A 12843-nucleotide genomic window follows, 5' to 3' on the forward strand; every position below is an offset into this window, starting at 1 on the left:
GCACGATGGGTCGCTTACCTCAGCCAAAGGAGCAGTCTGTCTTCATCACCCTTAAAAGAAGAGCTTCAGAAGGTCCTAGGCCCAGTGACCTATCATTGTGATGCACCAAAAGAAACACTGATCGCTCCACCAGAGAAGAGTCCCATTCAGGAGGGGAAATATCCTATCCCTGAAGATGCCTGGTATACAGATGGGTCCAGCAAGGGCAACCCGAGCAAGTGGAGAGCGATAGCATACCATCCTTTGACTGAGACAATCTGGTTTGATGAGGGGGATGGTCAGAGCAGCCAGTGGGCAGAACTGCGAGCCGTGTGGATGGTTATAACCAAGGAACCCGGTGATGGTATTCTGAATATCTGTACAGACAGTTGGGCTGTGTACTGGGGGCTCACGCTTTGGATTGCACAGTGGGCCACCCAGGAATGGACTATCCACGCCCGACCAATCTGGGGCAAAGACATGTGGTTAGACATATGGAATACGGTCAAACACAGGACTATATGTGTCTACCATGTTTCTGGTCATCAGCCCCTACAGTCACTGGGAAATGATGAAGCTGACATGCTGGCCTGAGTTCGATGGATTGAGAATTCACCATCTGAGAACATCGCCCGCTGGTTACATCAGAAGCTATGGCATGCGGGGCAAAAGACAATGTGGGCAGCTGCTGAAGCATGGGGGCTGCCCATACAACTACCTGACATTGTCCAGGCATGCCAGGATTGCGACGCTTGCTCTAAGATGAGACCGAGATCATTGCTGGAAATGACAGCCCATCTTGCTAGAGGACACAATCCTCTCCAGCGATGGCAGGTCGATTACATTGGGCCCCTTCCTCGGTCTGAGGGGGCGAGATATGCCCTGACCTGCGTTGACACTGCATGTGGGCTACTGCAGGCCTATCCAGTACTAAAAGCAAACCAGGCATATACCATCAAGGCACTGACTAAACTGATGTCTGCCTACGGGACACCTCAAGTCATCAAGAGCGACCAAGGGACTCATTTTACTGGTGCAACCATACAGCGCTGGGCAGAAGAAAACAACATCGAATGGAGATTCCACCTGCCATGTAATCCAACGGGGGCAGGCCTCATTGAACGTTATAATGGTATTCTTAAGGCTGCCCTGAAGACAGACTCCCAGTCCCTGCAGGGGTGGACGAAAAGACTGTATGAAACCTTGCGGGACCTGAATGAAAGACCCCGAGACGGCAGATCCAGTGCCCTGAGAATGCTGCAGACAACATGGGCCACCTTGTTTAGGATCCAAATTACGGGCACTGATTATCAGGTAAGACCCCAGATTGGTAATGAAAATAATCTTCTGCTCCCTGCCCCTGAGAATTTAGAACCAGGCACCCATAGAATAAAATGGCCTTGGAAGGTGCAGGTAGGACCCAAGTGGTGTGGCCTACTTGCACCTTGGGGGAGACTGTTGGAGGTGGGAGGCTCAGTAGTTCCTCCAGTACTAGGTACATGGCCTACTGATATTGTGGTCAACACTCCGATCTTCATTGCTAAAGGGACCCCCATCATGTTCCTGTGGCAGATCAGGACACCTCCTTTGGTGCCTGACATAGTTATGCAGCCACAGATATCTGGCCAGAAGGTGTGATACAGGCGGCCAGGACATGCCCCAGTACAAGTGGAAGTGTTGACCCAGGATAGAAATATGGCCTGTATTTTGCCCTGGAGAGCAGACCTTCCCCTTCTGGTACCCCTGAAACATCTGTATTACTCCCCGTGAGTCTTCAAGCTTTCAGGATCACCAGAAGGAATGAAATGCCATCAAAGCGTTCCAGTGTTACAGTCAGATCATGTGCAACACCCAGTGATGGCCTATATGGGACTGATGGAACATAATGCGGACCTGCACCTGACGACCGCATGCCTCCAGTAACTTCATCGAGCACTGGTCCATACAAGAATATCAACATTCACCAATCGTCAGTTGTCTTGAATTGTACCAACATGCGTCACGATGGAAATTGTATAAGCGTCGTGATATAAGTGGGGTCTCTGTATTAGGAAAAGCTTACCCATTAGTCAACCTGATCATTGGTTCATGCTGTGAAGGGGTGAAGTGTATAGGAACTGCTGAGTCACAGCCTGAACCTCTGATTAATCACCTGAGGTGAGCAATGAGTCAGCCCTGGGAGCACAGGTGAAAGCAATTCACCTGTGCTGCAGGAAGGGGTGGAGCCTGGCTGCACCTCTCCTAGACCCATTTAAGAGCTGACTACCAGGGGGGAAGGATCTCTTTCTCTTTGGAAGATCCACTCCACTGGTCTTTCCTGAGCGAGCCCATGACACGGGTAAGCATCCTATTTTTTCCTCTTTGTCTTACTGTGTCTAACTCTCTTGCTTATTTCATTATTATAACATCTTAATATTATTTGATTACATAATATTCCTTTATATAATTTTCATTGATTATACAGGTGGCTAATCTGATACTGCAACACAACCCATCTGTTAAGGAGTTAACCAATTAGGAAGTCACTGTTGAATGATTCAAGGCACTCCTCCTTCCTAAATGGAGTTGAGAGCTGTCTTGCAGTGCTCTGAGTATCCCAGGGAGAGATCAGCAGTCAAAACCCAATTCCTTGCATGTCTGTGCAGAATGTTACATGACTTTTGAATTTTGAGCACTTTAAGGAACACAGAAAAGTCTATGGGAAACACCAGGGTGTACATAAATAGAGTACTTTGGAAATGTAATCAAATCCTTCATGTCTCATTCTCTGTTTACCAAAGACAGCAGAAGATATTCATTGTAATTGCAATGAAACCAGGGCTAAATCAGCTACTTTTCTCTCTTGCAGCTTAGAAGGTATGTTATACAGGTGGCTTAACTGCTGCTGAACTTCCAGTGACATTTTTGGGTTTTGCTTTTAATCATGTCAATAAATTCACAATCATGTATTTTTGGCTTGTTAAAGAATCGTTTTGCCTTGCCCTGCAGCACTGTCCTCAAAATCCTTCCCACTTCCACTGGACAAAATGAATGCCCTGAGGATTGAAATGCAAGCCAGAGCTGGGAACTGGTGACCAAATTTGAGCCTAACCCATATTTCTGGTAAATTATTTCTGGTAGATTTCTTACCTGAGGGTACGGCAGCAGTGCTGAAAGGTACAGAACCAAACATGTCTGTACTAGCAGGAAGTGACTGGGATGAAGATGGGATAAAGGCATCACCTGGAGTAGCAGGAGTCTGCAATGGGACAGGAATAAAATGAAACGATACATATCAGCTGCAGCATGTACTTGCTGCTGCTCCTCTGAAGCTCACAGTTTTAGAAGGAAGGAAGTGAAAGAAAAAAGAATGGAAAGATGTAGAAGGAGAAAAGCAATAGAAATAAAGAGTATTAGAATGTGCTGGAGACAGGAGAAAAAGAAAATGAGAGAGAATTTGTACCAGAGGAAAATAAAAATGAGCTTGGTCTGGACTATATCACACACAAATATCAATATATAGACTTGTGACTCTAGCCATTAGGTGACAGCCTGTATAAGCTACAGACTTAGGCATTAATGTAGAAAAGCAGTAAAGGTAAATGAAATATCTGCAAGATATAACAGTGCTTCCAATCAACCAACAGGACCAGAGCCGTAGGTCCACATTAAAGGAGAAACACAATCTAACTGAGCAAGCTAAGGGCAGGGAGACAGGACTTTGAGTATCTAGTCACAAACATCTTCCAGAATACCTTGGAGATCTGAGCCTGGTGATTTCAGAGCACCTCCACTTTCTCAGTACATTCATACTCCCCTACAGCTTAACATAAGGTTCAAAAATACAGTAGGAAAATGACTGTGTTTTCATCTTACGATGCAAAAAAAAAACCCTGTTGAGAATGCTTTCATTCCTCTCAAAACACATTCAGCCCTCCCTCTCTTTACTCTTTAGTCTTCCTGTAATAGCAGTTCTGGGCTATGTGCTTGGTGGGATCAAGGAGTTGTGATATATCAGCTGTTACTGGATCTTGCTGCAGCACAGGAGAGAGACAGGGAGCTCAAGACAGAGAGCAGTGAAGCATGCAGCTCTGATAAACACCAGGGAAGGAGATCTGCAGTTCAGATTATATCTTATGTGACACCTAGCCCTATATCAGATAGATAAAAATTGAAGATATTTTTGCACTTCTTCAAGAACCAGTGATTCCACATTCAATTTGCTTCACTTTTATTTTCTTGGAACATAAAAACTACTTTGAAATCCTCCCTACTGCAATGGCCAATGACCTGAATTGTAAACATGCTCCATAAACGTGCTGAAAATAGGATGTAGGAAAAGATTCCATCCAGTTTCCCTGATACTTACTGGGGGAGAGGTTACATCGGGAGGAGTGGACATGTCCCCAAAAAGCTCTAGTTGGGTAACAGCCTGCAAAGATAAAAGAAAAAAACATCTCCATTTACCTTTCAAGGAAAAGAAAGAGCAAGTTAATTCACAACAACTCGTAAAGTTAACTAGTAACAGCCATCAATACAAAACCAAAAGAGCCATGTAGGCTTCAAATGTCCAGATCCATATAGAAGAAACACATGGACTCAAACTATGGGATTTTTATACTGCCCACGGACCTAACTAGATGGCAGCTGATGCTAAAAAATGATACTATGGGGAATTCTCCTCCCTAAAAAACGAATAAAGCATGGAAAAACTACTCTGAATGGGACTGGATGCATTATTGCTCTGCCCTTAACATCACTGAAAACCAAGCACAATTTACCGCCAGCTCTGTTCCCTGGCTCCTTTTCTAAATCCCCAAATCAAGGTCTTAAAACACGGCAGCAGACTGTGGAAGTGACAGAAGGATACAGAAGGGAAGGACTTTGAGAGTGCTGCCTGATTTCGCCTTGCCCGTGGGACAGGTGTGACCTGGATAAGTGGACTTGAAGGAGGATGCACAACTGGGTTATTATGAGTTTGTAACTCTACATAGAAGTCATGTTGGAAGTGTTTTCTAAGGGCATCCTTCAGTTTGATCTCAAAATAGGTCACCCATACAAGTCTCACGTAACTGGACCAGAGGGGAAAAAGCACTTTCATAATAAGGAGCACCTTGACTGGCTGCATAATCAAACCTCTGTCACATGCTTTGGAATAAAATTGCTCACTTCTACCCAATTCTTCACTCTGCCAAATGACTGGCATGAAAGTCCTCATATTTTAACTGGAAATTAGAGTAAGATATTAATTAAGGTTAATACAGCAATCTGAAGGACCCCCATTGGGGTATCACGCTCAGAGAGGCTCCACTTTCAAAGGGTCAGTTTCAGGACAGCCTGATTCCAGCACTCAACCTCTGGCCATTATTCTAAGGAACACTGATGATTAAGGTAATGGGTGTTTTCAGTACGGGGCAGAGCTACAAAACGTGGCCAGTCTTTACAATTAGAAAGAAGCTGCTCACGGCTGAACTATAAGGACAGAAATAACCACAAGGTCTGCGTGTGCTCATGTTGAGACCTCGGTGGAAGGCAGCAGAAGCAGTTGTATATGTAGGGATGTCCCCCCTGGCTGGGTGTTTTCCCCCCGATCAGCTCAGCTGGAGTCCAGGGCCACCAAACCTCAGAGCTCCATGGAAAATCTAAACCCATCTACAGTCCTTAGCAGGATGGATATACAGGAATGCCATGGTGGCAGCTCAAGGAATAATTCTCCACCACCTTTCTTCTGCCTGTGGGCTTTCCTTCTCCTTTGCACTGTACTCAATCATACCCACACATATGGGAATCCAGAATTTTTGGTCTGAATGAGATTTAGTGGCAATATTAACTTGGCTCATCAAATCTCAGCTCTCTGCAACATCCTTTCACATATACTTGATATTAACTTGAGTCTTGACCTGCAAATCTAGCCAACACTGAGCCCTTGCATTAACCACCATGCTAGCTGATCAGTCTTCACAGCTTTAGAGCATAACAAAGGGGAAAAAACACCCAAAGATCTTCTTGCCCCACACTTTTATTATAAATGCTCTTTTAAAAAATAAGACTATCGTTCAATATATAATAGTTTCAAAGGCTTGTACATTTTTGCAGTCCCATCTCTGTTTCCCCTTACAAAAGGGGTGATGCAATCAGTTTCAGCTGGAATCTATATAGCAGCTTGGATAACTTTCAGCTTTATGTCTAAAAACATACCTAGGGATGAATTATTTAATGTTTTCTCACATCATGCCATGTATTAAATAGATCACATTGCTTTAGTGATAAAACAATGCATTTTCTTCATATGAGCCTATATATCACAGTAAGTATCTGCGTGGAAATGGAAGAAGAAATAATGAAGAAAACCATGCTTTCTCCAAAACAACAATTCTGGAGTGCATGGCCAAAATCTTGCTTGCATACTGCAAAAAAAAAAAAAAACAAACAACCCAGAGTGTGGGCACACACACTAGTTACAATGCCCACAGATTGGAATGATGACAAGGGCAGCACTCTTCTGAAGTTGCTCCAAGCCTTGTGTAGGTGCTGCTGATTCAAGAGGCCAGGAGACACTATATCTCAAAAGAGGCCACTTTCTCCCCATCCCTCTAAATGGTGTGTTCAGCATCACCCCTAGATCTGCTTTTTTTTCCCTCCCTGTATCACTGCTGAGCTTTTTGTAGAGCTGTCCCCACAAACACAGTGTTATCTATCTGCAGGCGGTGGGATTCTGGCCACCACCTTTTACTTTTGTGATTTCAGTCTCACTACACAACCAAATGCACCCGTTAGACTTAAATTCTTTACATCTGATATATTAGCTAAGTTCCAGCAAAGTTAATCCCAAGCACAACATTTTCAGATGGCACTATTTCTACAGCTGATTTCATCTATATCTCCTTAAAACATTTTTAGTGTCACAACCTTACCTGAGTGACTGAACCAAGACTTTCATCAATGTCCAGCAATAAGTTTCCATTCTCCAGCTGTAAAGCATGATTTATGAAATGAAATGAATGATTTATGAAAATGACATGAATTTCTGAGCATGAAAATGATAACCTCCGTAATTATTGACTCCACTATTGAAATGAAAACCCATTCCATCTTGCAGTGAATACAGATATGAAATCACACAGTCAAAACGAGCTCAAATGCTGCAAGATGGGGGAAAAACACAATTTATCCATGCTAAATCTTCTGATGGATACAACAACACCAATGCTTGCATCCCTACTATTTCCTTTTTCAGATGTTTCTTAATTCAGCAATTAGCATACGCAATGAAGTCTGGTTCTGATGACATTAATGGAACTTTCCAATGGTTTGGGGAAAGGAAGGGCTTAAGATGCTCAGAGGAAAAAAATACAGTTGTGAATCAAAACTCTAACAGCAAATTTGTGGAAAAGCACACTTTCCTCTTGCCTAGGAGAATAACATCAGTGTAACAGCATTTATGATGCAGGTTTTCTTGCCACAGTTATTTCTTATTAGTTATACAAACCAAGTTGCATTTAAATTCTTTTTGTGTGTCTGTGTGAATGTGTGAGCCAACTGTTTGTGTGCCCACATACTCACACAGGTTCTCTACCCACTGACATATGTAAGGCAAATCACGACCTAAGTGCCTCAGAATGCCAAATCTCAGGCAACACTTATTGAAGCAATAGAGAACTTCCCTAAGAAAGAATCTTAACAATCAAAACATCAAACAGGCAACTGAGAAGCTTCACAGGAATCACCATCCTGTAAACCCATTTCAAAATAAGCTCCGAAAGCCTTAAGAAATAGCTCAGAATGTCCCCCCCCAGCATCTCATCCCAGTCCTTGTTGGCTTTGGGAATGCAGCAGGGAGGCAGAACGCTTGGAAATTCCCACTTGTGCTGCAGTGAGACCCAGCACAATGCAGGCACACCATTACCAAGTGGGGCTGCATCTCGCATCTGCAGGGGTGGGTCTAGGGGGCTTTGGGGTCCCTTCCAACCCAAAGCTGTGATGATATTAAACAACCAGGAGCCTGGTAAGACACTCCAGCCCCCGATCTTGCCTTCTGTGGGTTCCTCTGGACTTTCTCTCCTTCATTACCCAAAAACGTGTCTCCTTAACACAAGCTCAGGCAGCAGAGCAGCGTGCTGCCATCCGCGCAGAGTGAGGCGGAGGAGCGAGCATTAATCCTTGTATCTGGGCGACACGAAACCTGTAATGAAAGCTCCATCTTCCCATACAGGCGTGTGAGACATACTGTAAATCTTCTAAACATGAACTATGTAAATCTGGCTCCTTAAAGCAGCAGCAAGCTTTTTTAAAGCGCTCCAGCTCCAGTAATGAAATTCCTCGTAACACTTTTCACTGTTCAGTAAAGAAAAATACATAATCCAAGAGCTGGGGGGGAAAAAAAACAACAAAAAAAACAACAGCACAGAAGTAAAGAAGCACTAAGAGATAAGTGAACTGCAGCTTTCATAAACCTGAACCAAAAACGATCCACCTCCACTGCAGTATCCTGTCTGACTGCCAAGTGCTCTGAAAAACAGCTTTTTCTAAGCAATGTTTGGAGTTTAAAAGGGAAATCTAAGAGTGGGAAGCATATTTTTTTAGCTTCAGTTCTACAGCTGGAAGAGCCAGAATAGTCAGCCTGGTTTTACCGAAGGAATGGTCCAGCACTGACTTACAGCAGCAGGAAAAGACCTGATTAATATTGCTAAACTTTTGCAGATGAGATGATAAAAGCAGTCTCTTAAAGCATGGCTCTGAAATCCCAGAGAATGAAGCAAACATGATGCTAAAAAAAAATTAAAAAAATAATAAAAAAAAATACCCCCAGTAATTATCTTGCACTCTGATACAGATCTCAGCAAGTTAAAAAGAGTATGTAGGATACTAAATATACTGATTAACCAGCAATTAGCAATTAACCTTTGAGCTGGGTATTAGCTATTCAGATCCTCTCACAGCAGAGGGATTTGCACACATTTCCTGCCCTCCTCTTGGCCCAACAGATAACAGAGGGTTCGCCTGGCCATGCTGCTGCCCTGTGCTTTTGAGCCCCACATGCATTTCACATGGAAGGTTTAATGACGAGTCAATGGTTAATATGGATCCTGAAGATATATATGTTTTTCATTTCAGTTGAGAATGTAAACATTTTGGCTATATCAAGTATTTTTTTCTGGTGGTTCAAACCACTGTTCTAGGTCATCAAGGCTTCAGTTATTTGCACATCTTTATACACAAGGAATGCTGATATTACACGAGAGCTGCAAGCTGCTTGCTAATTAACTACAATTCATTCTAAAAAACACAATTAGAACTCTAACGAAGGAGCACAGCAGAACTGTGACCGTCATGGTTTTATGTTTTTTTGCTTTTCAGTAACCAATAATCAGTGAAACTGCAGCCAGTAGGTTGGGACCTGCTAATATCCAACAGGCACACTGTCATCCCACAGAACTGCTGTGGGATTAATGGAGCAGTGTGATAACTCAACAAAGAAGTGCTCCCGATTACAGACAACGCACTGACGAACTGTCTCACTGCTGCTCAACAGCCTCCTTCAAATTAAGGATCTCTTGATGTGATCAAAACACGCACTTAATCATTTGTTTATTTTCTCTTAACTTCATTCTGAATTCCCCGTGTAGCTCACGTATTTCCTTTTATAGGAAATGGTAGTGAAAACTCTTCAACCTTTCCCTCCATGGAAGGACTCAAGGTCAGGCTGGATGGGGCTGTGAGCAAGATGGTCTAAAAGGAGGTGTCCCTGCTTACTGCAGAGGTGTTGGAACTACATGATCTTAAAGGTTCCTTCCAACTCAAAGCATTCTATGATACTATGATCTTATAAATACAGAAAGGGGACGGACCTTGACTGGCACCTAATGCCAGCTCAACGCATCTCAGTGTATCCAATGCTGTACAAAAATCAGAACAGCCAATGTACGACTACTCCAAAGATACGTATGCATATCCACTGCTCTAAATGCCTCCCCAAATGTCACAGAAATGCAAGACTCAAGACATTACCCTAGCAAACTAATGTATTTTCAAATGTTGCCACAGTTAACTGTGCCTGATAAAAATCCATGCTCAGTGTTAAGCCTTGGACGTGGGATTGGGCTGAATGCAGTTAAGTCAGGCATTTGACTGCAGGAGTCTTTCAGCAAAGGTAAGCAGAAAGGGAAGGCTTTGCAGGCATGGATGGAAGAGGTTGGGTCTGTGCACTCTCTTTCTTCTCCTGTATGAAAATCGGATCTCAAAAGCTGATGGCAGAGGCTGAAGTCAACATCACCAGTTTGCAAAGTAAGGATACTGATGCAAACTTACGGGAAAGGCATGGTTACAAAACTTTTCTCCACACCAACTGCCACTGAAAAAAGTCACTTCTTAGAGGATCAGAGTCATCTGGAAAGCTGCTCTGAGCTGCTCTATTGCCAGACATTTTGAGATGCCATTACTCCAGGGCCAGACCTTCTGTGTGAGCTGCTGGAGATGGCATGCCCATGGCTTCCAGATGATGCCTTCCAGGCACGCTTCTTTTGACATAGGATCTGAAAAATCTGCAAATGTCAATGTGTTCCTAGCCAGAAATAAAACATAGCCCTCCCAAACACAGCTCCCCATTTTGACAGGAGGGCCAGGCAGTCCTTGTGGTCCCAAGACCTGAGTGGGCTCTGGTCCAGCCTAGCTTCATCTGCAACTAGAAGTCACGGCGAGCATCCCTCTGGGTAGGGCTGTTGGTCTTCCCATCCCTTTGCCCTAAGACAGCCAACTACTCCCTGCTCTGTGCTCATTTGGGAGTATTTCCCATGTGGATGGTACAGCTGAATGGATGCCTGCACTGTGAGGTTTCAGCTATAACGCTTTGAATCTTTATACAGCAGTTAAGACGAGTTGTTTGAAAGCCTTCATAAAATGGTAAGCAGAGAGTTTAGACATTTTGATGAGAAGGTTTTATTGTGATGTGACTGACAGTCTCAGTAAAGGGTATTTACAGTCTGGATCTGATTACTAAACACACCATGACAGGTAGAACTTGATGTGTATGTATAAAGGGGGAGACGATGGGAAATTACAACAAAAAGAGCTCATTAAACATTTCACTTTTTTAGAACAGTTAATTTCCCTTACAGAACTACAATTTCTAAGTGGAGCATGTACCACTTAACACAAGCTCTTTGGGGTAAGCTTGCTTTCTTTGTCTGCTTGATGCCTACCCCCATTGAACTGGGAATATAAGAATCTGTCTAAGGAAGGAACAAAGAGGAAATGAGAATGAGCACAAGATACAAGAGTCCTCAATACAGAGGAAGGGAGATACAGATATAGGAAGAAAACTGGGTTCTGGGAGAAACTGAGCTGCATTCTGCCTTTTATGCTCAACATTATAGAACTCATCCCAACTAAGCCTAACTATGTGAAAGTCAGTTCCTTATCATTCCTTCACATCCTTTAAATCTAGCTCCTCCAGAGCCATGAGGGAATGACAGTGAGACATATCTGGACATACTCTCACCTCCACTTGAGAGGGACACCTCACAAGACAGGAGGACATTCCTGGAGGTGCCTATTTCTCTCCTCTTCACAGAGAGCCAAAGGTGGATGGCACCAAGATGACCAGCTCCATGCCCCCACCTTGATGTGCTGAAGCTACAGATAATTTGCCTGAGAACACATCAGAGGAAAACAACCCCAAGATGGAAAATCAATCTCTATCTAGGGAACGTGGGTAATTCAGCCTGAACTTGAGCAAAACTTGCTGCATTTTTATTAAGTGTTGCATTTATTGTCAGGAGAGAGAATTCATGGTGCCTGAAACCTATTAGGAGCTACAAAAAGTTTCTCTCTTCCCTCATCCATTATAAAATTAATGAAAGCAAGACCTCCTAATAAAGGAAGTGTCCTTATAAGTTTAAACCAGGTAGATGAGCTAGATTATTTGCCCTCAGATTGAATTTTAGAGGTTTATATAGTCAGGACAGCTATAAATTGAAAAAAAATATATGGCAAGTGTCTCAATGACAGAGAGTCTCACACACGGAAGGGTGAGCAATAAATCAGATGGGCAGTGGAATATTAAATTGCTAATTTTAAGAGCGATCTCTGCTTTTCTTTCCTCTTTTTTTTTTTTTTTTAATACATATTTCTATAAAAAGGGGGAATAAAATCTCCGCTACGTGTTTCTCCCTCTTCCCTTTTTTCTTTTTTCCTCTTATAAATTAAAGTAGAAACTTGTTTGGAGGAAGAGGTTTAACCAGCTTTAATATAACCATGAAATAACAAAAAATTAAGTCTGCAACATGCTCCATAGAGATGACACATTTAATACATTTGATGATTACAGAGTCGGTTCCATACTCCTTATATCTCACAGCTATGCTCTTTACCAGGACAGACTAATACCAAAGTGTCTGCAGGCATGATTGCAAGTATACAGTACACACAGTTACACTGCAATGACCTAAATTACAGACTATACCCAGAGTAAATCTGAAACATCACTGAAGGAATAATAAAAAAGTCACATGAAACATACAGAGGAAAAACTCTAACACTGAGCTATGTGAGAAATGAGTGAAAAATCTACAGCTATTCCTGGTCCACGAATACCTTTAATTAGCTATGCAATGTGAGTTATCTTCCTACATTTTCCCAGCCAACAAGATGATGGCTCCCTCCTCCTAGTGGATTATCATGAAATATTTATGGCAAGTTTTGTTTGTTTGTGCAAACCTCAGAAGTGTCACAATTCAGACCCCCATCCAGCCCCTCCCCAGCATTTATCTTTTTTATTTGGCATCTCAGTCTCTGTGCTCAGCCCAAGCTGTGCAATTTACCACATCCTTCTGTGAAATGAGCCCCTCTCTTTTCCTCTCCTGAACACAGGCATTTCTGCCATGCTTA

General features: G+C 43.0%; 1 protein-coding gene across 3 annotated transcripts in view; it reads right to left on the reverse strand.

The window, feature by feature from the left end:
- Positions 1 to 12843, reverse strand: part of DAB1 (DAB adaptor protein 1) — a 195579-nt gene that overhangs the window by 15286 nt on the left and 167450 nt on the right. For 2 of the 3 annotated variants that reach the window (XM_090146727.1, XM_090146730.1), the window contains 3 exons: positions 6873 to 6929; positions 4328 to 4390; positions 3109 to 3217 (listed from right to left, as the gene is read on the reverse strand). In XM_090146727.1, the coding sequence (XP_090002853.1) occupies positions 3109 to 3217; positions 4328 to 4390; positions 6873 to 6929 (229 nt within the window). The remainder of the gene's footprint in view (positions 1 to 3108; positions 3218 to 4327; positions 4391 to 6872; positions 6930 to 12843) is intronic. The other variant, XM_090146728.1, reaches the window with a different exon arrangement.

The sequence above is a fragment of the Phasianus colchicus genome, chromosome 9 (genome assembly GCF_987193195.1).
Source record: "Phasianus colchicus chromosome 9, bPhaCol1.hap1.1, whole genome shotgun sequence".
NCBI lineage: Eukaryota > Metazoa > Chordata > Aves > Galliformes > Phasianidae > Phasianus > Phasianus colchicus.